At 41.9% G+C, this 24327-nt stretch overlaps 2 protein-coding genes across 3 annotated transcripts; one reads left to right on the plus strand and one right to left on the minus strand.

Annotated features, from left to right (window-relative positions):
• The first annotated feature begins 855 nt into the window (after window positions 1–855).
• Window positions 856–12671, plus strand: fsd1 (fibronectin type III and SPRY domain containing 1). 2 transcript variants are annotated; one of them, XM_052074811.1, is made up of 14 exons: window positions 856–1062; window positions 1250–1579; window positions 2601–2696; window positions 2769–2900; window positions 3573–3674; window positions 3857–3879; window positions 4218–4339; window positions 5117–5326; window positions 5469–5567; window positions 5643–5790; window positions 7426–7508; window positions 7583–7834; window positions 9626–9714; window positions 9791–12671. In XM_052074811.1, the coding sequence occupies exons 2-14, from the start codon at window positions 1571–1573 to the stop codon at window positions 9899–9901; spliced, it is 1476 nt and encodes a 491-aa protein (XP_051930771.1). In that variant the 5' UTR covers window positions 856–1062; window positions 1250–1570; the 3' UTR covers window positions 9902–12671. The 2 variants fall into 2 exon arrangements, with proteins under 2 accessions (XP_051930771.1, XP_051930770.1); XM_052074810.1 differs by lacking the exon at window positions 1250–1579.
• A 2836-nt stretch (window positions 12672–15507) lies between these two features.
• On the minus strand, window positions 15508–23432 carry LOC127606446 (signal-transducing adaptor protein 1-like). Its single transcript, XM_052074842.1, has 12 exons — window positions 23193–23432; window positions 20512–20583; window positions 20150–20269; window positions 20000–20056; window positions 19438–19580; window positions 18563–18694; window positions 18332–18401; window positions 17491–17593; window positions 17323–17412; window positions 16790–16837; window positions 16214–16363; window positions 15508–15882 (listed from the first exon to the last, which is right to left on the minus strand). Exons 1-12 carry the CDS (start codon window positions 23277–23279, stop codon window positions 15830–15832), a joined length of 1125 nt encoding a protein of 374 aa, XP_051930802.1. The 5' UTR covers window positions 23280–23432; the 3' UTR covers window positions 15508–15829.
• Between the last annotated feature and the right edge of the window lie 895 nt (window positions 23433–24327).

Below are 24327 nucleotides of genomic sequence, written 5' to 3' on the forward strand. Positions count from 1 at the left end.
GCTTTTGAGTTTCCAGTGGCTCTGTTGGAATGTCATTGATACTTTTAACATTTCACAAGTTCTCCGATTAAATCCTCAATACATCTCTGGCTGCAGGGAAGGACTGCCAGTCAGACCAACTTGGCAGTATCATCACACTCTTTACATTCAATCAAGGCACCAATGTCATTTGTACCACGGCAGATGGACATGTTTGGTGGAAGGCACTTAAGCCCAAAAAGGGGCAACCATAAAATTTGGGGGGTACGACGTAATCCACACAATCAGCTAGTATACTATTTTCCTTTATTGTAATTGTATTTTAGATGGGGTCCTGGTGGAGAATCTTTATTTTTTTTAGTTCTTATCAAAGGTCAGGTGCATCAGCATAGTTATGAATGCGTGTTTGATTTCTGAACTTGAGCCAAAATTGTGCTGGTTCACGTGTAAAGTGAATTTAATCTACAACCTACACTACAGTATAGAGTACTTTTCAATTGCACATGACAAAATGTTAAAACGTTCTGAGGAAAGCAACATTACATCGGTTTATGAAATGCAACTGATGTACTCGTTCAAACTAAATCCAAATGATTTATGCAGTGTATTTTGGACTGTTGTGACATTCATGCGTTACTTATTAGCAGTACGTTACTACGTATTCTTTTTTTAGTTACTCAAGTAGTTACACTGTATTGACACTTCGGTTTTATTTGAGTTATATTCTAAAGTAACTCTACAAAGGAGTACAATTTGATGGATACACAACCTTTCTAAATTTCTTTTCTCCCCGTAAGGTCCCTGAAGGTAGCATCACACCCAGCCGCAGAGGGAAACACAGCTACCCACAATCCACCCGTGACGCATGCGCGTTACGCTTCGCGGCCCAAAAGGCGTTGCTGCTGGCTTAGTGTCCGTCCGAAAGATGCGTCGCACCCCGACAGCATCAGTATCACCTCCGCGGTGTTAACTCCCGGAACACGGCACCAGAACCAGAAGAGAAACCGGCGTCGCTCTTTTGCGACTCGACGGGGCCAGTAGTGGAGGCAGTATTCCGGAATAGCCGAGATGGGAGACCAGAAGGTGAGCCCGAGCCGGAGGAACAGGTGTTTCCGACTGGGGGAGGACGTTTGAGGGCATAGCGTACAAAGGAAATTAGGCGAGAAGGCGGACTTTGTTGTTGGCCACAACTTTAAACGAGTGACAGATATTATGTTTCAAACTGTGTTTTTACCATTATCGTTTGTGTTATGTGTAATTGGCGTCATAGGTCAGGAACGGGCGGCCTCTCCCAACATGGACGCAGTCTTCAACAGTGACTGTCTACCCGGTTTTTAGATGCTACATTGACGGGGACACGTCGTGTTTGTTGCTGCTGTTTTTTTTCTCTCAATATTTTTCTTCGGCTTGTCGTTGAATGCGGTTGCTCCACTCCAATGGCTGCTCAGCTGCATGATTAAATTATGAATGCGCATCCTTCCGGCCGTGAAGTGGCCTCCTCGGTGCTCAGGTCAGGCGAAATCAGCCAATCAGGACAAAGAATATCCATCACATGGCCGAAGGAGCCTCCAAGGCAACGTGACTCACCTAAATGCGTCAAGTAGGACACACGAATACATCAAACACGTTTATTTTAGTCCCAGGTACAGTCCCATAAACCTGGGAAACACTCACTTTCATTCAAGCAAAAATAAGAATACTGCCTATTTGCAGTTTGCTAGTCACGCATGCATCTGGTCATGATTTTTCCTGTTGCAAAGGGGGACACCGACAGGGCGTCTCCTCCTCCCACAGAAAACAGCACGTCTACCAGAAATATCTGCCATGTTCTAGGCTGTCTCAAGCTCTAAAATGCCACAGCATGGCACCAAAGCCCTAGACAATTGGAACATAGTGAGGAGAGTCAAGGAATGATGTTAACGTTAGGGATGTAACAATACCACTTTTTTTTTAGATGGAGTACCAGTGCTTACATTTACTGTAAGTACTTGCCCGTTCATTTTTTAAATGAGGTGAATTTTACTCAAATGGAAAGCATCACACTTCTCAAATAAGCATTCACCATCTCTCTAAGGTAATTATCCAAGTTCTTCAGATGTATACGAAAATCGTGCATGTTGAAAGTGCTCTTCGTCATTACTACTCGTAATAATATTACAGAGCGCAAATTGCAATTGGCTTTAGTGTTGTTGTCAGTGTTTCACCACTCAGGTCCTATTCCACTAATCCAAAACATATACTGTACCTGTATCGTTATGTTTGGCTTCTACTTTGGTCCACGCCGACAGATCCCTGAGAATGCTAAGTTAGCTTGTCGCAATAGGCACCAACTGTTTATCTGCCAAATACAGTACTTTATAAATATGTTTGTTAGAATTTAAGGTTTACATTGGTTTGTTTTGTTTACAAGGTTTACAAAACATACACACATGTTTTAATGATCACTTGTTTGAACATTCAGTAATTAATACGTTTAATCACATTCAGTGTTAAAGTCAGTGAAGTGTTTTAAGAGACTTTTATTTTTTCCTGAAGGATTAATGTTAGTACTTGATTGACAATTAGTTATGTTAAATGTTTTATAAAGCAAAATTGAGGTGCAACTCTTTTCTTTCCTGCAGGAGTCACTGCGTAAAATCACCCACACGCTGGCCACCAAGAATGAAGAGATCTCAAATTTCGTCTGCAGTCTCAAACAGAGCCTGGACAACCTGGAGGTAATGACATACGAGTGGTGGATGAATGAACACGGAAATGAATGTGGGCAGTCATTTCTCCTTCTCCACCAGGCCAACTCTACCCGAGTGCAGGAAGACCTGGAGTCAGAGTTCAACTCCCTCCACTCGGTTCTGGATGAGATGAAGGAGAACATGTTGACACGCATTAAACAGGAACGAGCCAGCCGCACATACGAGCTGCAGGTAAGCCTGTACACTCACCAGCCATAACTGAACACCTGCTCAAACCTATGAGAATGGAGATTCACTCTTTCTGTACTCACAGAGTACTGATACCTTTACTCTAGTAGTTTTGATGTATAAAATTTAATTTTACACAATAACAGTATAGCGCCAGCCATATCTTTTTTTTATTTTTTATTTTTATTTTTGCTTTAGATATTGGTCGCCGGTATTGGGGGGCTCCATGAGTAGCTAGTTTCGGGTCAATACTATCCCTGGTATTGGTAGTTCCTATACGCCCACGAGGGTATCACATTATTCTTGTCGTCAGCACAACAAAGTTCACAGTTAAAGTCGTTCAAGTCATCATTTGTTGCTGTAGATGTTAGGTGAGCCGCAGAAGCGGCCTTTAAATTGTTTAAAGGAACAATTTCTTGTGATTTTTATTTTGCAGGATCAAAGATAGTCAGGAGAAACGTATCGGGGTAAAAATGGAAATTCTCATAAATGTAAATAATGAAGTAAAGGACAGATTGGGGAAAGTTCTACAGGAGTGCATAATGAAGAGTGTTCATAGTCATTTACGTTTTACAAGCCTGTATTTGAATTCATCTGATTTGCTGTTTGACTGCGATTGAAAATGTAGATTGCTATATTACAGCAAACATAACATATTTTTGTGTTGTCACTCAGAGTCAGCTGAGCGCCTGCTCCAAAGCGCTGGAGAGTTCGGAGGAGCTGCTGGAGCTGGCCAATCAGACGCTTTGTTCCTCCGGAACGGACGGCTTCACACAGGTAACTTTTGCAACTGTCGGCCTGAGGTGAACTGACATAAAACAAACAACACTTTTCCCCTCTCTGGCGTCACCAAGCCACCCGAGACATGTTTTGTTCTAAATGTGACATCAACAATCATTGGCTCCAAACTCAGTTGTCTCTTCGCTTCGTATCTCCTCTCTCCTCCTCTTCCCCTCCAGGCGGCCAAAGACATTAAGGATAGGTACTGTACACAGCCATCCATTGCTTCCATCTTGTTCTTTTTGCCCTGATATAACCAGCCATTTCGTTTGATAGCGTGCATGTGTTCCAACATGTAGTCATCCTTCTCTTAGACAATAAGCACTTTGGTAACTTTCCACTCAAGGTCCTTTTTGTTGTGGTGTTGTACCGTCTCGTGTCACCCACCCCCCAGCCTCGCACCTCCCCACCTCCCTGGATGAATGCTCCCCCTTCTAGCTCCGCCTTCCAGCGCCCATCAAGGCGATGCGCTCAGTGGTAGTCCTGGCTAGTGTCCATGCGTCTTCCTTGTGTTTTCTGATTCTCCTCTCTTGTTGACAGCGTGACGATGGCTCCAGCCTTCCGCCTCTCCCTGAAGGCCAAGGCCAGTGACAACATGAGCCATTTGATGGTGGACTTCTGCCAGGAGAAGGCCCTGCTGCAGGGTCTCAATTTTCTTCCAGGTCTGACTTCTTTTTTCTTTTTTTTTCTCCAAATCGTGTCCGCATCTTGCACAGCAATACAGTAAACCCCTACTAGGACAGGGACCAAGCCCTGCCCCAAATGGCACAAAAAAGGCTAAATAATTTATTATCTTGAGCTTTTCAGTCGCAGCTCAGTTGATAGACACATAGCCAAGACTCTCTCTAACTTCCCCAAACAATATGGGCTAAACCTGACCCTTCCCAGACATGCAAAGATCTTAGAATCGTTCAGAATTATTAAACAGACACCAATTCTTACCACAGTCCCATTGGCCAGGGCTTGGCGCCATCTAGTGACATTTTGGCTCAGTTTTGGCACTTTCCTGGTGTCTTTGAAGGAAAAACTTGTCATAGGTTTTGTCTAATTGCAACCCAATGTAAGGCACATATAATATATGCGCTACATTAAATTGAGTTTTTTTTTTTGGGGTGAATGGAGCATGGCAATTAAGTTACATAATGAAACAGTCCTTGAATAACTTATTTCGAGCTCAGCTAAAATGTCATGGACAAATATGCTGAGACTTCAGATCAGTGCAGATCCAAATGATTAATACCACTGGTGGAAATAATGACATAATGAGTAGTATAATTATTTTAAAAAAAAAACACTTACACAATGTTTCCAATCAAAAGCTAAATCACATGCAAGTTGAAGTTATCCTTTTTTAAAACTGTTTGTTAGTTTAAAGCCTTGGTGGTGGTCTGCTTAAGTCCTCCGTGATCTCTCACTTTTTTTTTTTTTTTTGGTCGCAGTTCCGCCCACGCCAGAGATCCAGCTGTCCGAGTGCCAGGTGTGTGACAACACTGTGACTGTCGTCTGGACACTAGCGGAGCCCGACAGCAAAATAGACCACTACATCTTGGAGCATCGGCGTACCAACCATGAGGGTCTGCCACGCATCAGAGAGGACTATCCCTGGATGGTTGTGGAGGGCATACGGGAGATGGAGCACACGCTCACAGGTCGGCGAAGGATCGTTAAGACTGGGAGTGGGAATTGGAGAGAAACTTGCAATACATTGTAAAAGACAAACTCCTCTCAATTACCTTAGGTGGTTACACAAAGGAAATTATTGTTACATTTTGTGTGCGTTCTTGTCGTCAGGTCTGCGCTTTGACACCCGCTTCATGACCTTCAGGGTGAGGGCGTGTAACAAGGCTGTGGCAGGAGATTTCTCAGAGCCCGTTACGCTGGAAACTCATGGTGAGTACGCAACGGGGCTCCTGAAACGCACATGCTTCGACTCTCGACTAACTCCCCTTTGTTTATCCCCCACAGCCTTCACTTTTAAACTGGACTCAGCCTCGGCCCACCAGAACTTGAAGATAGAGGATCTGAACGTGGAGTGGGATGGCACCGGTGGAAAGATCCAGGATATTCGCAAAGAGAAGACCCGAACCAACTCGCCCATGCAGTCTCCAGCCAGGTGAGGTCTTAAATGTCTGCCAAAAACATACTTAAGATGAATTACTGTGTTTCTGTTAAACAGGGATTTTTTTGGCGAGTAGATGAAAAAAACAAACGGCATTTGTTGAATTGCGGGCTAGCGACCCACAAATAAGCGGGAGCTCACGATTGTGCTGAAATGTGACACGCAAGCAAAAGAAATGATCTGCATTGATTTAGTCGCCAATTTTTTTGTAAGTCATTTTTTTTGTGTTTCACGGATTATTTTTTTAAAATTTAGTTTTGGATCTTGAACTTGAAAAGTTGGGAAATCCCTGGAAGAAGCAGGTTGATGCAAGTTTGGCAGGTAACAGCAGCCTATGCTAGCCCAAAAGGAATGTTCGACGCACAACAACAACAACAACAACACAATATTTGGCAAGATATTTTGTGGTGAGTGGAATGTACGAGGTCTTCATTCCACACACTGGCCACATGTCATCGTCACCTTCACAATGATAGTGTTGACGTCTAGGGGACTTACGTGAAAGCTTATAACGTGAGTTAAATCTGACCCAATTAAAAAATTGCTTATGGCTTCTTTTGTTCTACAGGAATTGCAACATTTCAACGCACAAACGAAACACACACCGTCTCAGTGTGATCTAAATTGCATACCAAAAATGGTTCATCAGAACAGATAGTCCCTTGCGTAGCTTACCGAGCCACACAATCCCAAATGAAAACACTTGCAGCACGGTGTGGTTAGGCAGATGTCACCACTAAAACAACAATCAAGCATATATCTACACTTGAAGGCGGCCCGTTGGTCGAGTGGTTAGCGTGTCGGCCTTATAGTGCAGAGGTACCGGGTTCAATTCCAGCTCCGGCCTCCTTTTGTGGAGTTTGCATGTTCTTCCCGGGCCTGCGTGGGTTTTCTCCGGGTACTCCGGTTTCCTCCCACATTCCAAAAACATGCCTGCCAGGCTGATTGAACACTCTTAATTGTCCGTATCTCTGAGTGTGAGCACAAATGGTTGTTCGCCTCTGTGTGCCCCGCGATTGGCTGGCAACCGTTTCAGGGTGTCCTCCGCCTACTGCCCGAAGATGCTTGGGATAGGCTCCAGCACCCCCCGCGAAGGTGCTTTTATGCGGAAGGCATTAAGCGGATCGGAAAATGGATGGATGGACCACAGTTGAGTCCTGAATGACCGCCGGGGGGGCAGTGCTGTTAGCACAGTAGTGAATGATTAATCATTGCTTTGCTGGGACAATGGTAAGCAAAAACGTGTTCTCAGGAGACCCCCCACTGACTTATTAGTCAGGGGCTCAAAGTGGGGCCAACACAGAGTGTCAACCACTGAGTGGGTGTCCCATTAGGGGACACGAGGGCGCGTCACAAGGATGAAGCCGCAGAGCCCTCTTATTTCACATTGTAAAACATGATGTAAAACTGTCTACCATTCCATTTTTATGTGCTGTCTTCCAGTGTTTAAATCTCAGTTCTACTTCGTTAACAATAGGCAAAGTTCTTGTGTAACAAATAATATCAAGTTGGCTGGAGCTGGAAAAAGGAGCATCAAAATGGTTCTGCTTTCAATAGGTGGAATTGATCCTCTCGGTCAACCATTAGAGCATTTGATCAAAGCCACCATTGTGTCTCGTGTGTCAACAGGTCGGCGCTGATGTCGCCAAAACGAGCCCCGACGGCCCGGCCCAACAGAGACCGCTTCACAGCAGAGTCCTACACGGTGCTGGGTAAGGCCCAGAGAACTCTGCGAAACAGGTTTGACGTGATTAATGCTGACATCGGGATCACTTTTTACCCGTAGCTGACACAGCCATAGACGCCGGCCAGCAGTACTGGGAGGTGCGCTTCGACAAAGAGAGTAAGGCTTTCGCCGTGGGCGTGGCCGTGCGGAGCCTGGGCCGCTTCGACCAGCTGGGGAAAAGCAGTGCTTCCTGGTGCATCCATCTGAACAACTGGCTCCAGCAGAGTCTCACCGCCAAGCACAACAACAAGGCCCGTCCGCTAGACTGCCCCATCCCAAGCAGTATAGGAGTCTACTGTAACTACGATGAAGGTGATTTTACGTGGAATTTTATGCGGAAGGTATTAAATTCATGAATCAAATAACAAGGCCTTGTTTGGCACTCAAATGGCTTCAAGCAATCTTTAAAAAGTTTTTTTAAAATGTGAATGCGCCATGTAGGATTTAATTATTGTAAATAGGGCTGAACATTTGAATTCAAATGGACATCGCAATATAGTAGAATGCAATTTTCAAATCGCAAAGGTTGCAGTTCGGAAAGAAATTGAAAAAAACTGTCATTTTGGTCAGTAGACGTTATTAAACATATTTTTTATATAGTGTATAGAAACAGCAACTTCATTGCAGTCCACATGTTTACGTGTCATTGTTTCACGACACACGAAAAGTTGAAGTGATCAAACCACAGCTGGGTTTGCTTTGTTCTAATGTGGTTTATGACTTCCTGATTTATGTTTATGCCACACTCGTGTGGTATAATTTTATTTGAGTGAACTTTTAATCAAAGACTGCAACTCAGTATTTTGTAAGTTAAAATAACCAATTGAATTGGATAAACCATTTTCCTTCTTCTTCATTTATGATTCCTTTGCCTTTGTTTTAGCGCAAGTCTAACCTATAAAACCAAAACGTATGCATAATCAATCTAACATGTCATTGATGAAAATATACGACAAGGGGACCTTTCCAAAATGATTGCAAATTATATTGCATTGTTAAAGCGTGGGGGTGTAATTAGACATTTAAAAAATAATTTACCAATTATTGCATGATGAAGTCTGGTTTAAATTTGATTTGAATACAATTTTTAAAAGTCTTGTATGTAATTTGCCATAAAATGTAGGAGCCTTCATTTGAATGGAAAGAATTATTCCGAAGTATTGCATCCTAAAATCTTTACGAAGCATACAGGCAATGTTTCAAGTAACGTTTTAACACAAAAATATATTCATAGTTTCAGGGGGAAAAAAACTCTTCAAATGCTCTTTTGACTTGCGCTGTCATGCTTAGACGAGGTGCTATTCCACTTCAGGTCGGACAGGGAATTTCTGAATGCCAATACATCTGTCACTTTGGATAAGCATAAAAGCCACTTTATCCAAAGTATGAAAAGCATTCCTTTAAATACACCCGCTGGCGTCTTGGCATTATCGTTGTCATCACCGCCACAGACATTAATTACTGTTATCATTTTTTTGTCGTCAGTCACTGCTGCAGACTTTACGTGAGAAGCAGAATCAGCAGCACTTACGAGCATTGTAAATTCCATAAATGTTAATTCTGTTCTTCCCCTTTGTGCTGCACGGTTCAGGTATTTCGTGAACAAACAGTTTCTTCAGATTTATTTGGAGTAAAAATGATGATTAGGGGTAATGTATCAGATTAAAACTCGACATTTTGTTCAGATGCGTAATTGGGTAAATGTGAAAGTTGCAAGCAACTTTAAGGCGACATTTGCAGTGTTCAAATTGAGAGCAAAATTTGAATGTAGCATCACTTGGTGAACCCCGACCTCAGTTGAGCCCGCCCCTCACCAATCTGCATGAATGCAATTTTGAAACACGGACCGTCATCATGATATGCAATTATTAAAGGGAGTAATGGCGGTAAATTGCCACCGGAGAATGCATATCTAGCTTTGATTAAAATAGTAGACTTTCCGATGGGAAAATTGCATTCTACTGTTATGGGATGGGCAATATGAATTCATTGGCTGCATTGTTAATATATCGTTTGTGTCCATCGGTATCATTTGAGTCTATTCTGTTTCAAATGTTCTCTCCCCCCCACCACCACTTTTATGTACTCGTAATGGCTGCCAAGGCGTGCTGTCCTTCTTCAACGCCAAAACCAAGCAGCTGATGCACACCTTCAGGACCAAATTCCAGCAGCCGCTCATCCCAGCGTTCATGGTGAGAAACGATGGGGAAATGTCTCCAATCTCCCCCCTCCAGGGCTTACACGGTCTCTGCTTATACTCGTCGACAGGTGTGGAACGGCAGCTTCTCGGTGGTGACGGGCCTGCAGGTCCCGAGCGTGGTGCAGAGCGGTCAGAGGAAGAACAGCGGCACCAGCAGCTCCAATGCCAGCCTCACTTAGACCCTCCGTCCCTCACTCCTCCAGCCCACCATCAACCTCCCCTGCATGACTGCAGTCTCCGGCGGTGTTATTCAGCCGTCCCTTGACCCGCCACGGCAGAAGAGTTGGCATCGACATGCCGCACCCACGCCTCACGGGCGCTTTCTTTGCTCTTCTTGCGGGTCCAACTCCGTCCCATCAGTTAGCGCTGGCCGCTGCCCTTTTTCTTAAAGCCCTCCGTCGCTCTCTCCCTGTGCCTTTCTTCTCATTTCTACATCGCCGCAGAGAGAGCGATGCCCCTCCCCATTTCACGTTAAAGCATTTGTCAATGTTTCTTGTGTCAATAGTAACGCGTAGCTTATTGTTACTTATGCGCCTCGTCTTATTTAATCCAAATTAAAAACACGCTAACGGATACAACGTAGCGCTGATATCACAGTCAGTAACTCTAACTTTGAATCGTACTTAACATAGCTTAGGCTCTTTTTGGAGCTCCGCTGGGTGCCCCATTTACAAAGAGTTCCTGAAAAATGTGACTTGGCATTTTTCCACCTTTGACTTCTACAGTGATACCCAGTGATATTTACACAACTTGGTTGTCGACAACAACCTAGTTCCTGCTTTTGATCCCTTTTTTTTTTTTTTTAAACGCGATCCCATTAGTCATTCATCTCTTTCGCGCAGCACTCCCGCAACATCCGATCCTGGAATTTATCCACCTTTGATTTTTACACAGACCCCATTAACAAATCAATGCTTCTCATCAAATCATTTGGGTTTGACAAAGTATCAGACAGTTACTACTTCCAGACCCTGCAAAATTTGACCTGAGTATTTATTCTTATTTGACTTCGATCGACATTGCTGCATCTCTCAAAAACAACAGAAGTCACTGGTTTTACACAAACAGCCTGCAAAATTGCCTAATTGGCCTCACGGCTTTAAGACGGATCTGCCATTGATGCTTTTTGAGTCTTTTTTTTTTTTTCAATGATCAGAAAAGGATTCACCTGAGTGACATTTACTTGCAGAGCCTGCCAGACGAGTCAAAACCTAACAAATGGATTCATCCGTCATTAACTTTTGCACGGCACACAGCTATATTCGCGCAACTTTGCCAGCAGCAATCACTGCTTTTAATTTTATGTTCTCTGTAGTCTCTGACTAACCTCTTTTACACTGAGAGCCTGCAATATAGCTATAAGTGAAAATCCCGGCATTTGGCTGTCTTTGACTTTTATACAGAACCCAGCAATATTTGCTGCACCTCTGTAATCAACAAGGGTCACTTCATTTCCTTTTTTTGAACGAATTCCAATATCAGACACTCACCGCTTTTACACAGAGAGCCTGCGAAATTCTCCCAAATAAAACAGACTGCATTTATCTCCTTTTTGGCATTCACACGGAACACAGCGAAAGTGGTATGTTGCTGCCTTCACACTGCGCCAGCAACTGGTGTGACATATGTAATACAATAGTGCCTTGAGGTACAATTTTAATTGATTCTCAAAACACTTGTTTCTCAATTCATGTTTTCATATTGAAATGAGCGGAAATGCAAATGCCATTAATCAGACTTCTAAAAAAAATCAAATTGGGGTAAAATATATTTTAATGAGGAAAACTAGCACTTCATAATATTATACTTTGTAAAAAGTTACAGGTAGGCATAAGAGGCACTTCATAATGATATCATTAAATAGAATGAAACATTTTTTTGTCACATTCCATCTATTGAATGGCCATTGTGTTGCTTTTTCTGGTCTGGCCACCTGGGAGCAGTCTAAGACAGACTAATTAATATACTATACTGTTCGTTCTATGTGAAGGATAAAAAATATATGACTGTATTGGTATATTGTCTGTCTGCGCCGTTTGTGTTCAGTCCAATGTTTTGAGGGTTACATTATTACAACGTTGCTGCTATTTAGCATTAAGCTAGCGGACTGAAAGGTTAAAATTGGTGGTTGTTTTCAACACAAAGTGCAATTCTTCTTGTTTTATGTTTCGTTTGACACTAAATTCTAACTGCAAGTGTCATCTCTAGTCACTTGTATCTCAAGGCATAACTGTACATGTCCGTCGGCAGTAACTTTTCAGCGCAGCATGACAAAAAAAGTGAGTGTCAGGTGGTAAACTTGATGCATCACGTGGATAATTGCCAAGTGGACTTCATCACTCGAGTCCATGTTTATTACTTTTTATCCAAAACGGCAATATGGAGAAAAGGTGGGAAAATGCCAGTAGTGAAAAGGGGCTTTTCGATGATAACATTCAACCTCATTTCTTATCATTACTGCAATTGTTTTCTTTTAGAATCGTGTTTTGTCTGGGGACTTGTACGCTGGATGTCATTTCAAGAAGGGATGCGCAAGTAGAGACCGGTAACCTCACTAAACCTCATTCTTGCTTCCAATAAGCACATTTTATTCCCTTTCAATGGAAAGGGTCTGTCTGCATGTATCAAGCAAGCTCTGTTTGTGAACGACTTCAGCCGATTGGCAAGCGCCGAATACACTCTTGGAATTTGTGTGTGGATTGTCTTGAGTGTGTGAGGGCGCACGATTACCTCCGATTTGCTTCCTCGTTGCCGGCCCTTTCAATTTTGGCCTTGGAAAATGTGCGTGTAGATGCTTTGAAGAAGCACTCCGCTGGGAATATTTTTGTTTCTTGACGCGCTCCCCAAATGCCCCACCACATTCTGTAAATAGTTGCTTTTTTGGGTGGGGGGGGGGGCATATTAACCAGTCACCATTCAGTGAGGGAATAAAGGAGTGAGATCACTTTTGTTTCGCCTCGCCATTACAATTGCACGAGTGATGAAATAGATAAAAGAAATATATTAAATTAGATAATTATACAATTAAAGCTGCAAGCGCTAAGCACACATGCTGTCACATTTTGCTGTGTGCGTGCATCAATCATGTTAAAAAGGGCACGATTGAGTGCGAGCCATAGAACTAAAAATATATCACTTTTAAAGCTGCAAACAAGTGTCGCATGCTGTACTTAAAACTGCAAGTATTTTCTTCATATCTCCAATCAGTGAGGTAAAGAATTTAGGACACTTTGAACAAGATATGAATGAAGTCGGTTGCAATCGAATACTTACAGCTAGCACACATGGCAACCAAATGTCACGCATGATACGGTAAAATTAAAACAAAAAAATCATATTAATGTATCACCAATCACCGGGGAAGTAAAGGGGTGACAGCACATTGTTGGACAAAGTAATGTCACTGATAGAAAAAATATGACATGATAAAGCTGAAAGTGCCAACGCTAGCCAAATGTCACACCCATTTTTTTATGATAGTATTAATCAGTCAGATCATTAAGGAGGGGAGAAAGCACTCTGTGAGAACAGGAGTTGCGACCGACAGAAAAATATGAAATAGTGATTAACGTTGCAAGCAAATGTGCTCACCAAATATAACACGCTGAAGTCTAAATCCTATTTATCATACTAACCAATTATCAACTCGTGAAGGACTAAAAAGAATGAAAGAATTGTGTTGGAACAAATGATCAGATCCGACGGATGGTGAAAAATATTAAACAAAAATTAAACCTGCACATTAACCAAATGCTACACTCCGTAATGCACAGGTATTAAACTCAAGGCCCAGGGAGCAGATCTGGCCCGCCACATCATTTTAGGTGGCCGCGAAAGCAAATCTAACATGTCAACTCCCGTAATGCTTGCTAAAATCTCTACCAAAACCGAAAATTCTCATATGTAATAAATCAGAGACACATTGTAAGAATTTCTTTGCAACCAAACCCCTTTTTACAGTAACTAACAACAGTTGAATAAATCGTTATTATTGACTTTTTAAATTTTGGTCTCGGTGAACTACTGAAATGGTAACCATAATGTGGCCAATGACGAACTGAGTTTGACAACCGTGCTTAATGTAAAAACATTTTTCATATGAATCTATCATCTAACAGGTACTAAAGAGGTACGGCAACTTTTGCTGGAACCAAAGAAGTGTGAAATGGTAACACTGAACAGGCCACTGCATTCGTCACGTCAGTCGAAAATGAAATTAAAATTCCCTTGGTTCTACATTGCAGAACAATGTAAAAAAAGAGAGAGAGAGAAGCTCCTGCAGTATCAGTATTGAATCATTAACCCATTCAGTACCAACCAATCACTGTGGCAACACACCTGATTCAAATGAACAGATCATCAGCAAGCTCTGCGGAAGCCTGACGTTGAACCTGTTCATTTGAATCAGGTGTGTTGCAACAGGGAGACTTGGAAAACATGCAGGACAGCGGCCCTCGAGGACCTGAGTTTGACACCTATGCCTTACAGAGAGGTATGCCTCTTCTTCATTCCACTCTAAATTTAGCTGTGTAAATTTGAGGTAAAATCCCAAAGGGTGCTAACAAATTTTCTCAATAAAGAAAAATGTTTGTTCATTTTTTTTTAAAATCCCAGCAAACAATGGTCCACCAAACACGCAGTTACACCCATAAGTGTTAAATGAGTGAGTTTTCATAAAAAATTTGACATTCAAATCAAATACATAACCACCATTCAAAAGCCAGGGCTTACAAACTTTGAAATATCCTTATTTTTGAAAGAAGTGTCAAAAATTGAAAGTTCGACTAGTTTAAGTGGACATGTGAACGCCATTTTACCCCAGAACTGGCAACATTTGGATTGTGTTCGATCTCTCGATCTCTCTCTCGATCTCTCTCTCTCATCTATCTCGGCGCCCAAGTTCTTATGTCACAGCGAGTATCAGTCAGAGTTGCAACACGCCGTTAACAAGCTGGCTATTTTTACACCTCAAAAAAAGGAATCTTGACAGTCAACTTGTGGATACTTTTCGCTGACAAGGCTGCATTAGAGCATCTCATTGTCTGTCACAGTGTGGAAAAGCCCGTCGACGGCTGACTTTGAAGCCTTGTTTATATACATAGAGATTAAAAAAAAGATCAGGGTTAAGCCCGGCTCCAGGATTTTTTTTTCTCTAAAGCGGTGCTAGAGCGGGGCTTGACCAATAGGTACGGTAGGCTGATAAAATGGTTCATAAATGTATTTTAACACATAAAATAAAATGCTGTAGGGCTTAAATGGGGCTATAGTACCCCTAGCCCAGCTGTGGTGGTGTTCCTGATCAGGGTTGTTAACCCTCTTTTTCAATCTCTCTCTCTCTCTCTCTCTCTCCCTCTCAACTACCTATCCATCCAGGCGCATAAGTTCTTTTGTCACTTTAGCGGGTATCGGCCAGAGTTGCAACATTCCATTCGCAAGCTGCCTATTTTTACACCTCGAAAAAAGGAATCTTGACAGTCAACTTGGGGATAGTTTTTCGCTGGCAAGACTGAGAGCTACCGTACTCGTTGTCACGGGGTGGAAAAGCCTGACGATGACTGTCGAAGCCTCGTTTTTTATACATATCAATTATTTATTTCTTTTTTTAATCAGGTTTAGGCCTGTCTCCAATTTTTTTCTCTATTTGGACAAAGTAGTCATTGTAAATATAACAATCTTTTAGTGCGGGTGTGGATTATTTTTTTTTAATTTCCTGTCACAAGTCCATATTTTCCATATTACAACCACAAAAAAAAATTGCCAAAAATGAAATAAAATAAACACAGTGTCACAATATTATTAATGTTTATTGACGTCAAGTCCAAAAATATACATTCAGTAGAAAACCATAATCATATCACATTTGGGCTCTATTTACATCTGTGCCCACTGTCACAGTCACTTTATGTACAATTCATGTCAAAACCGGACTGCCAGCAGCTTGTAGACATGCAACGGATGCTGACAGTGGCCCACCGAAATGCTAAATGTCCTCAGCACATTTGCAATGGAGTGTCCAAGGGAAGTAAGGAAAGTGCAGCAGGGCGTCATGGTGACACGCATGTCGTCAAAAGACGTTCACATTGATTGGTTGCGAGGCTGGCGCATGGTCAGTCGGCACACTTGGCCTTCTTCTCGAACCTCAGCCGGAGTTCCGATATGGCTGCAGGGGCAAGGACATTAACAGTCAATCTACACATTCTCGTACTGAGCAGTCAGTCAAATACAAAACCTTCTCCATTATACTTATGGTGCGTTCAATGTTCCGGTTCTGGGGTCATTTATTGGTGCCAAAAGAAGTCATTGCTCAGGGTTAGTACTTTTAAGAGTTCTAGGAACCTTAGCGTCACTTGGCCTGTGAGTGCCAGGAACCTAAAATTTCCTTGAACGCAAGACGTAAATGTGGCTGAACTAAACCCCCTAAAACACGGGGGCCCTGTGAGCTCTGACGCGCTTTGCATTTAGATTCCCATTAGAAGAGAGTGCGGACGTACTCTGGCCATGATTGTCCAGGTGGGTCTTGCATCTCGGCTCCGTGGTGTGCGTGGACCTGTTGGCGGCGGCCGGCGAGGGAGGCGGCGGGAATTTGCGAGGGGCGGGCGTCGGAGTTTTCTGCGATTTCTCGGCCGTTTTGCTCTCGGGCTCTGCACAGACAGCAAATCGCATGCACTTAGACATCTGTTTTCTCTTTCTCTCTCTGTCTCTTTATCAATCTAATCACTTTTCGACTATTTCCATCCATCCATCATTCAGAACCGTTCCTGACATGATTTGTTTTGCTGCAAAACTTTACTGGCTCATGTACGAATGTACACCATCATAACGCTGGCGTCAAGCCGAATCCTCCAAAGACACGATCAGGTTAGTTTCATACGTTTATTATTATTATTGTTCAGCCCACATGTGCGGATGTTATATTTACAAATTGTGTTAAAAAAATGGACGATTTTGGAGGTACGAGGATTCTGTCTGAAATCTTTGTGATCTGTGAAGCGCGACAACGGTGAGTTAATAAGAGTACAAAAATGAAGACGCTTGCTGAAGAGAACCACACGAGGATAAATACTCACGACTGTTATTCATGTAGACATTTTCCTCCCTGTCTTCACTCGGCAAAGCTGTGGGGAAAAAAAAGTGTCACTCAATGACAAGCCTTTGAAAGCAAACACAATCGCAACAATTGGCCTCGTCAATGTTTTTTTTTTCACACAATGGAGTGGAAAATTTTTACCAAACCAGATGTGATCATCTTCTCCATCATCTCCATTAAAAAAATTCTAAAGTTCTTGCTTTTTTTCTTTTTTCCAGAGCTATTCTTACATGAAAATGTAACGCACTTTTTTTAACCTGCTTTATTGCTCAACACATGAATCGATTCGAAGAACATGTAGAACCACAGTAGTTGTTTTTCTTTTAATGAAATGTCTTCTGATCGTTTCTATAAATGTAATCAGCATATGCAATGAAATACTTTGACATTTGTGGAAATCGTTTTTTACACTTTGTTTTCGTTGAAAAAAACAAAACTCCCGCTATACCAATTTATTGGGGAAACGTTTTGTAACCGTTTTTACTTGTTCTAATGGGACCTGTGTTTTTGTACCTGGTTTGGGCTGTTGAGTTGGCAGCGTAAGGTGCATGGAGGCTCCGCGCACCATCTTCTCTCCATTTTCATTATCCAAGCCAATGTAAGCTACAAAAAAAAGAATAAATAAAACGTCACATTTATGAGGGCGACACACCACAGAAAAGACTGAAAAAAAATCCTTACAGATATTTTGCTCGTAGGTTTCCTCCCGAGCCAGAGGCATCAGAGCTCCTTCTGTTGCTTCCGAGAAGTAAACGACAACGTCGTGCAACGAGGCACATGCGACCTGCACACACACGCACACCAACGTGTTTTCTTTAAACCCTTTCAGGGACAGCGGTTGCTACAGTGAACAGTTAGTTTATCATGTTATCAGGTTACAGGGTGCATGAAATGAATATAATAATATATAAATAATTCTGGGGCAGCCCGGTAGTCCAGTGGTTAGCACGTCGGCTTCACAGTGCAGAGGCACCGGGTTCGATTCCAGCTCCGGCCTCCCTGTGTGGAGTTCGCATGTTCTCCCCGGGCCTGCGTGGGTTTTCTCCGGGTGCTCCGGTTTCCTCCCACATTCCAAAAACATGCGTAGCAGGCTGATTGAACACTCTAAATTGTCCCTAGGTGTGAGTGTGAGCGTGGATGGTTGTTCGTTTCTGTGTGCCCTGTGATTGGCTGGCAACCGATTCAGGGTGTCCCCCGCCTACTGCCCGAAGACAGCTGGGATAGGCTCCAGCACCCCCGCGACCCTAGTGAGGATCAAGCGGCTCGGATGATGAATGAAAAATGAATGAATGAATAAATAATTCTATAAATAAAGCTGCCTTGCCTTGCCCTTTTTAATTATAGAAATTACTTTCGCCTTTCATTGTGTATACTTTGGCATGTGGTGCAACACCCATCGCAGACAATGGACAAAAAAAAACAACACCACGAAAAACAAAACACGCCATTCATTTCTCTCACATAAGTAATTAAGTGCTTCTGATCTGACGCCAGGTTTCAGCAACGACTACGATCTACTCACAGGAGTGTCCACTTCGATGGTGAAGCTGTTGTCTTGCTTGCGGCTCACGAGGTAATGTTTGAAGATGGGCCTGATGGTAAGACAACACACAGACAAGACTTTGACAAATAAATCAAAATAAGAAACACAATAATAGGAATAATATAGACATCCGTGCAGACGTCATTGTAGTGCAGTGATTCCCTTGGTACATACGTAGCGAGTGCGGTTCGTGTATACTTGCATGCGTACCCATTCATCTCTTCCCTGGTGCTGACTGCGAAGCCGGTGCCATTCCTGTTGGGCCTCAAAAGTAGATTTCCTCGGGTGAACTGTCGCTCCAGAAGAAGCTCCGCTTCCGTGCGGGACACCGGGTGGAAACAGCTATTTGACGGACCACAACAAGGTTATGATGTTGTCAAAGGCTAGCATGCTAGCAGTTGGCGGGCTGACGAGTGAAACGGCAATTTATGACGTGAGATGATGTGTCTTTTGTTGTGAAATACTATTTCAAAGTGGTTAATGAGAATAGATCAAATGTTAACCAAACGTTTGCCCCCCCCCAAAACTCTATATTTAGAGATAAAATGTCCTTTGTTTTCATCTGTGTCTGTTATCACACATCAGGTTTTTAGAAGCATTTATTTTGGTGTGTGTGGCCGTACAAAAGAAGAAAGGTCAAACGGTTGTTTGAGAATTTAGCTTACTTTGATTTATTACACAAGACCTAATGGTCTGTTTTCATTTGAAACTTGCACTCAAAGACTCCATTAAACCTCAAACTAATACTAAAACTAATAAACACTCATCTAAAATGAAGCATTTTTTGAAAACAAACAAATAAAAACAAACTAAACTGCTCGAAAAACCGACCCCCCCCCAAACTTAAAAACAAAATTCCAATCGAAATTTTTAAAAATATATATTATAATGACAAATCCCAAACTATTATAACCGTGATTTTCACTTCACTTTTTAACTTAACCGGGATGTAGCAAAACATTACAGCGCATACAAAAACAAGTTAAGTAAGAAGACACACGCCCTATATAACACCTATGACCTATAGAAAATCATAAACCTATCATAGGCCCGTTCTTTTCCATGTCGTCAATACGAACACTCACTCTGGCATTTCCTTTGCGAGCTCCACATCTATACTGAGAGAAGATTGTTGGACATTTCGGAGTCTCTCCTTTTCCTTTTTCACCACTTCTTCTAGCATAAGCATCTGGCCTGGCAACAGGTTCAGCATCGATGGCACCGACAGCTGCAACATATACACGACACCTCAACTTCATGCAACACTTCGAACAACACTGTAATCCATCATCTAGAACAGGCGTGTCAAACTCATTTTTGTCACGGGTCATGTTTTTAGTTACCGTTTCCCTTTGGAGGGCCGTTATCATAAACAAGTCAAGAATAACGCTAAATTTATTAAACAATTTAAGTTACTGTAATGAGGGGTTTGGGCAACAAGACAATGCTTACAATATCGCTGTTATTTATTACGTATGAGAGATATGAATTTTGGTACAGATTTTAGCGAGCGTCATGTCAGTTCACATTTTGGATTTGCTTTCGCCGGCCACATAAAATGATGTGGTGGGCCAGATCTGGCCCCTGGGGCCTTGAGTTTGACACCTGTGATCTAGAACAGCATTATGATTGAGAAATGAAGCAAACCTCAGACACCGATTGAATGAAGCCCTTCCACAGCTCTCGAGCTTCTGCATTCGGAGCCTGGGGGAAAAAAAAAAACAATTTATTGTGAAATGGACGGTCATGCGAATGGATCGATTGCGTTTACATATTCTAGTACAGTAATGTCCTCACAGAGAATTTGATGTCGCTGTCTTTAGTCTGGAGGTTCAGTTTGGCTGCGTCCAAATTGCAATCCACAGTATTGTCGTCTGTTATCGTGATGGGCCCGGTGAGATCCATCTTTTCAATGTACTGTCAAAACACAGTTCAACATTCAGCTAACATGCTAACACGGCAACTTCAATACGCTATAGGCAAATTGAGGAGGATTTTACATCTTGACCATTTCTGGTTTTGGTCAGAAAATGTTCAAAAATGTTGATTTTTTTTCAAAGTAAAAGCAGATATTTGCAAAAGATTAACCTTTGATCTAGCTAATTATCAATTCACTGGTCATGTACAGTTTTAAATTCGTTTAAATCCATGTTACTTACGTCAGTGTCCCTCTTGTCGTTGAAGAAGTAAAGCCTGTTGCCGCACAGACAAGTCCACAGTCTGCGAGATTTCTAAAGTGGCAGTCGGAAGGAGATAGATGAGCGATAAGCGATGATGGATATGACACAACGAAAATTCCCATGAACGAACGAGCCAACTTTGTACACTAAAATAGTGATTAGTGTCAGAGGAAGACGGGACGTTAATTATGCGTCATTGTCATGAACTGCACGAAATGTTTCCACTGATAGTGTCGCATATGTTATTCTGCGGTTACACAATTTAAAGTGCCATCTTATCTTGGATAAGTGTCGTGTCTCTTTCCGAGACAAAACGGTTGGACCAGTTTTACAGCATGATGTGTGAGTTGTGTTTCTGTACAGTACATATATGAAGGCTTACGAAAGTATTAGCCCCCTTGAACTTTTTCACATTTGGCCACATTTTGCTGCCATTACATCTGCAAGTCTTTTGGATTTGTCTCTCTATCATTTTTGCACATCGAGAGACTACAAACAGCTGCAGCTCAGGTAGAGTTGATCGAGAGCTTTCCACTGATTCTTAATTGGATTTAGGTCTGGACTTTGTCGAGTACTCTATTGAATTGTTGGAGATTTTGCTTTAAATTCACCACTTTAAAAACTCTGACATGTAGCGGTCCATACAAAGGCGCCATTTTGTTGGCACGTTTCCCTGGTTATTTGCACATTAGTCAATATTAATGTGGGCAGATAATTGACATTTAATTGCATTTGCTGTCCCGTAATTGCATCACTCTTATTGTGTTGATGCGTGTTGCAATCCAGTTTCCGCTACTGTCCCCCTTTCTTGCGACTCTTCTGTGGTCTTGTCTCACACACATACTCACTCAACAGAAAAACCAAAGAAAAAACGCAAAGAGCCGAAGAACACATTTAAGATATTTGTGCGGTTCTTCCTCCAGATGTGGGTTGTGATCCCAACGTTTGCCTGACTTTGGAGACAGATTTCTGCATGACTGTAATGGTGGTGATTTGAAAAACTATGAAAGAGTTGATTGACTTCTTGCTTCTCGTTTAATCAAATGGATGATTTATGAACCACAGATAAAATCTAAGCGGTGAATCACTTAAGTGTGTGTGTCAAACAATGAAACACTCCTACTGTCTTTGTCTGGCACCCTGAAACATACAGTACTTGCCACTGCTTCCTGGTGCATGAAGCACCCTGAGAAAAAATCTGCTCTTGCCCTATGTTGTGACTGAATGTTTCCACGCAAAATTAAAGGGTGGAAGGGCGGCACAAACCACCCACATGTGAGCCACAGGGAACTATAGTGAGCTAAGTCAGTTTTTGTTATTTTTACCTCAAGTGCAGAAATAGCCAACGGGCACATCTATGAGGTGAATAATGGTCTCCAAATCAAGGTTTGCATCTAATTTTGACACATTTGGAGCAGTCCGTGATTGCATTCAGCACAGTTGCTGATTCAGTTTGACACTAGGGCAACTCCAACTTTGAAGGTAGTTCCGCCTGTGAAACTAAGCTTTACCTTCTGCAAAAAAAACATGTTAGAAGTGAGGTTTGGAGATTAATGGAAGACTCAAAAATGGTGATGATGAATGTTTGGAATTAAGTCTGATGAAAACTAGATTTTCTGTAACAGGAGTAAAGGTAGAAAATCTCCGAACCAAAATGGAATTCGCCCATTCTAGTTCTCCATGGCTCAAATGATCATTTACAAACTTGCCTGCACTTTAATAACTAAAAAAAAAAAGTTTATCAAGACTGATAAAGATTCTTACAATGGCATTATGAATGCCATCAGACAGCAATTTAACCAATAGTTAGAGTATTACGACCACTCACAAATTATGCTTCAATGAGACTTTTCAAAGCAAATCCCGTTTTAAGATAAGATAAGATAAGATAAGATATCTTTTATTTGTCCCACAATGGGGAAATTTACAGCCTCCAGCAGCAAGAATGTATGTAGAAAGAAGAAGAGAGAAAAAAAAAATGCACGCATGCGTACATTCAGACAACATCATGTATCAAATTAATAATTTGAAATGGCTTTGTTGTTTTTTTTTCCCTTTACAATTATGTGATTTACTCAAATTGGACCAATCATGACAAAATTAACCATTGTTATCCAAGCAAACGTGTATATGTCATTATCAACCATTTTCCTTTTCGAAAAAAAAAAACATGCATACATTGCGCACCCACAATCTTGCTGCTGTCAACTGTAAATTTCCCCATTGCGGGACATAGAAAGGATATCTTAAGTCCCTGATAACGTAGTAGTATACTTGCCTGATTTGTGTGTGTGGGCAACGTGGGATCGGTTCCCGCTCAGTGACGGTGTGAATGGTTGTTTGTCTCTCTATGTGCTCTGTGACTGGTTTGTGACCAGTTCAGCGTGTAGTCTGCGCCCCCCCCTCCCAAAGTCAACTGGGATAGTCTCCAGCAACTCCCCGCGACCCTCTTCAAGTATAAGCGGTGGTGGAAATGGATGGATCAGTTAAAAACTAGCAATTTACATTTAAAAAAAAAAAGAATACGAAGATTGCATCAAATGGACCAATGGACTTGAAATCACAGCAAAATGCAGCATCTCCATTTTATATGTTAATTCCACCCATGCATTTTTTTACCCGCTTATCCTCACTTGGATCATTCATCCCATTCACCTTACCTTGTCTTTAAAGGACCTCTTCTCCAGATAGCCTTCATAATAGCAATGTGGCATCATGCTGAAGGGCCGCCCTTGTCGCCTGTTCATGGTAAATGTCGACTCTTCAGCACCTTACTCACAGATCAACACAAAAGCATGTCCTCGTTCTGACTAAGAGCCTGGCTCCCGAGAGAGGCAAAGATATAGTTTGCTCTTTGACATGCGATTGGTCCACAGTACGTGTGTATGTGTGTGGACACATCCCACAACTTTCTTTCCGAAACGAGGAAAACACCTGATGTCACAAAGTCGCAGAGCAAGTGCAACTGGAGTTACTCGCTTTTTTTCACTCCAGTGAGCCATCAACAATAGACATTGTAATGCTTATGTAATTTCTTAAACCATACTTTTCACACAAACATAAATTAAATGAAAACAAATGGTTGTGCACAGTATGTATGGTTATACAGTAAGAATTGCTTCTACAAATTGTTGCACATTTTAGTGAGTTTGTAAAAAGTGTTTTTATCATCATTGTGTCATAATATTTAATAACAGGTTGCTGTAGCACATTTCAACATTTTTCGATTCCCGGTCCGGCCTTCTTGTGTAGAGTTTGCATGTTCTCCCCGTGCACGCGTGGGTTATCTCGGGGTACTCTGGTTTGTTCTCACATTCCACAAACATGCATGGCAGGTTAATTAAGATATCCTTTATTTGTCCCGCAATGGGGAAATTACAATCAGAATTCAGAAAGGAAAAGCGCTGGGTTGGGAGAGGGAAAAAACAAATAGGTTTTCTCTAGGTGTGAGTGTGAGTGCAAATGGCCGTTTGTGCATGTGTGCCTTGCGATTGGCTGGCAAGCAGTTCTGGGTGATGAAAATTGATATTTTCTTCTTAATTTTCAATTCACAATTTCGTTTTTATTTTCAACGTGCATTTATTTTATCAATTTTTTTAAATTATCATTTTGGTTCAGCATTTTAACAATAACAGTCATATTTTTTGTTGGGGATTAATTAATTTATTTTTTAAACACTTCAACATTTCTCAATGGTCCTTTTTAATCATACGTTGATGTTTCCATATTGCAAACGGGCAATACGTTGATGACGGAGAGCTTTTCCGCTGTCGTAGGCATGTCATGTGACAATGT

This window comes from Hippocampus zosterae, chromosome 8, assembly GCF_025434085.1.
Source record: "Hippocampus zosterae strain Florida chromosome 8, ASM2543408v3, whole genome shotgun sequence".
Classification (NCBI taxonomy): domain Eukaryota; kingdom Metazoa; phylum Chordata; class Actinopteri; order Syngnathiformes; family Syngnathidae; genus Hippocampus; species Hippocampus zosterae.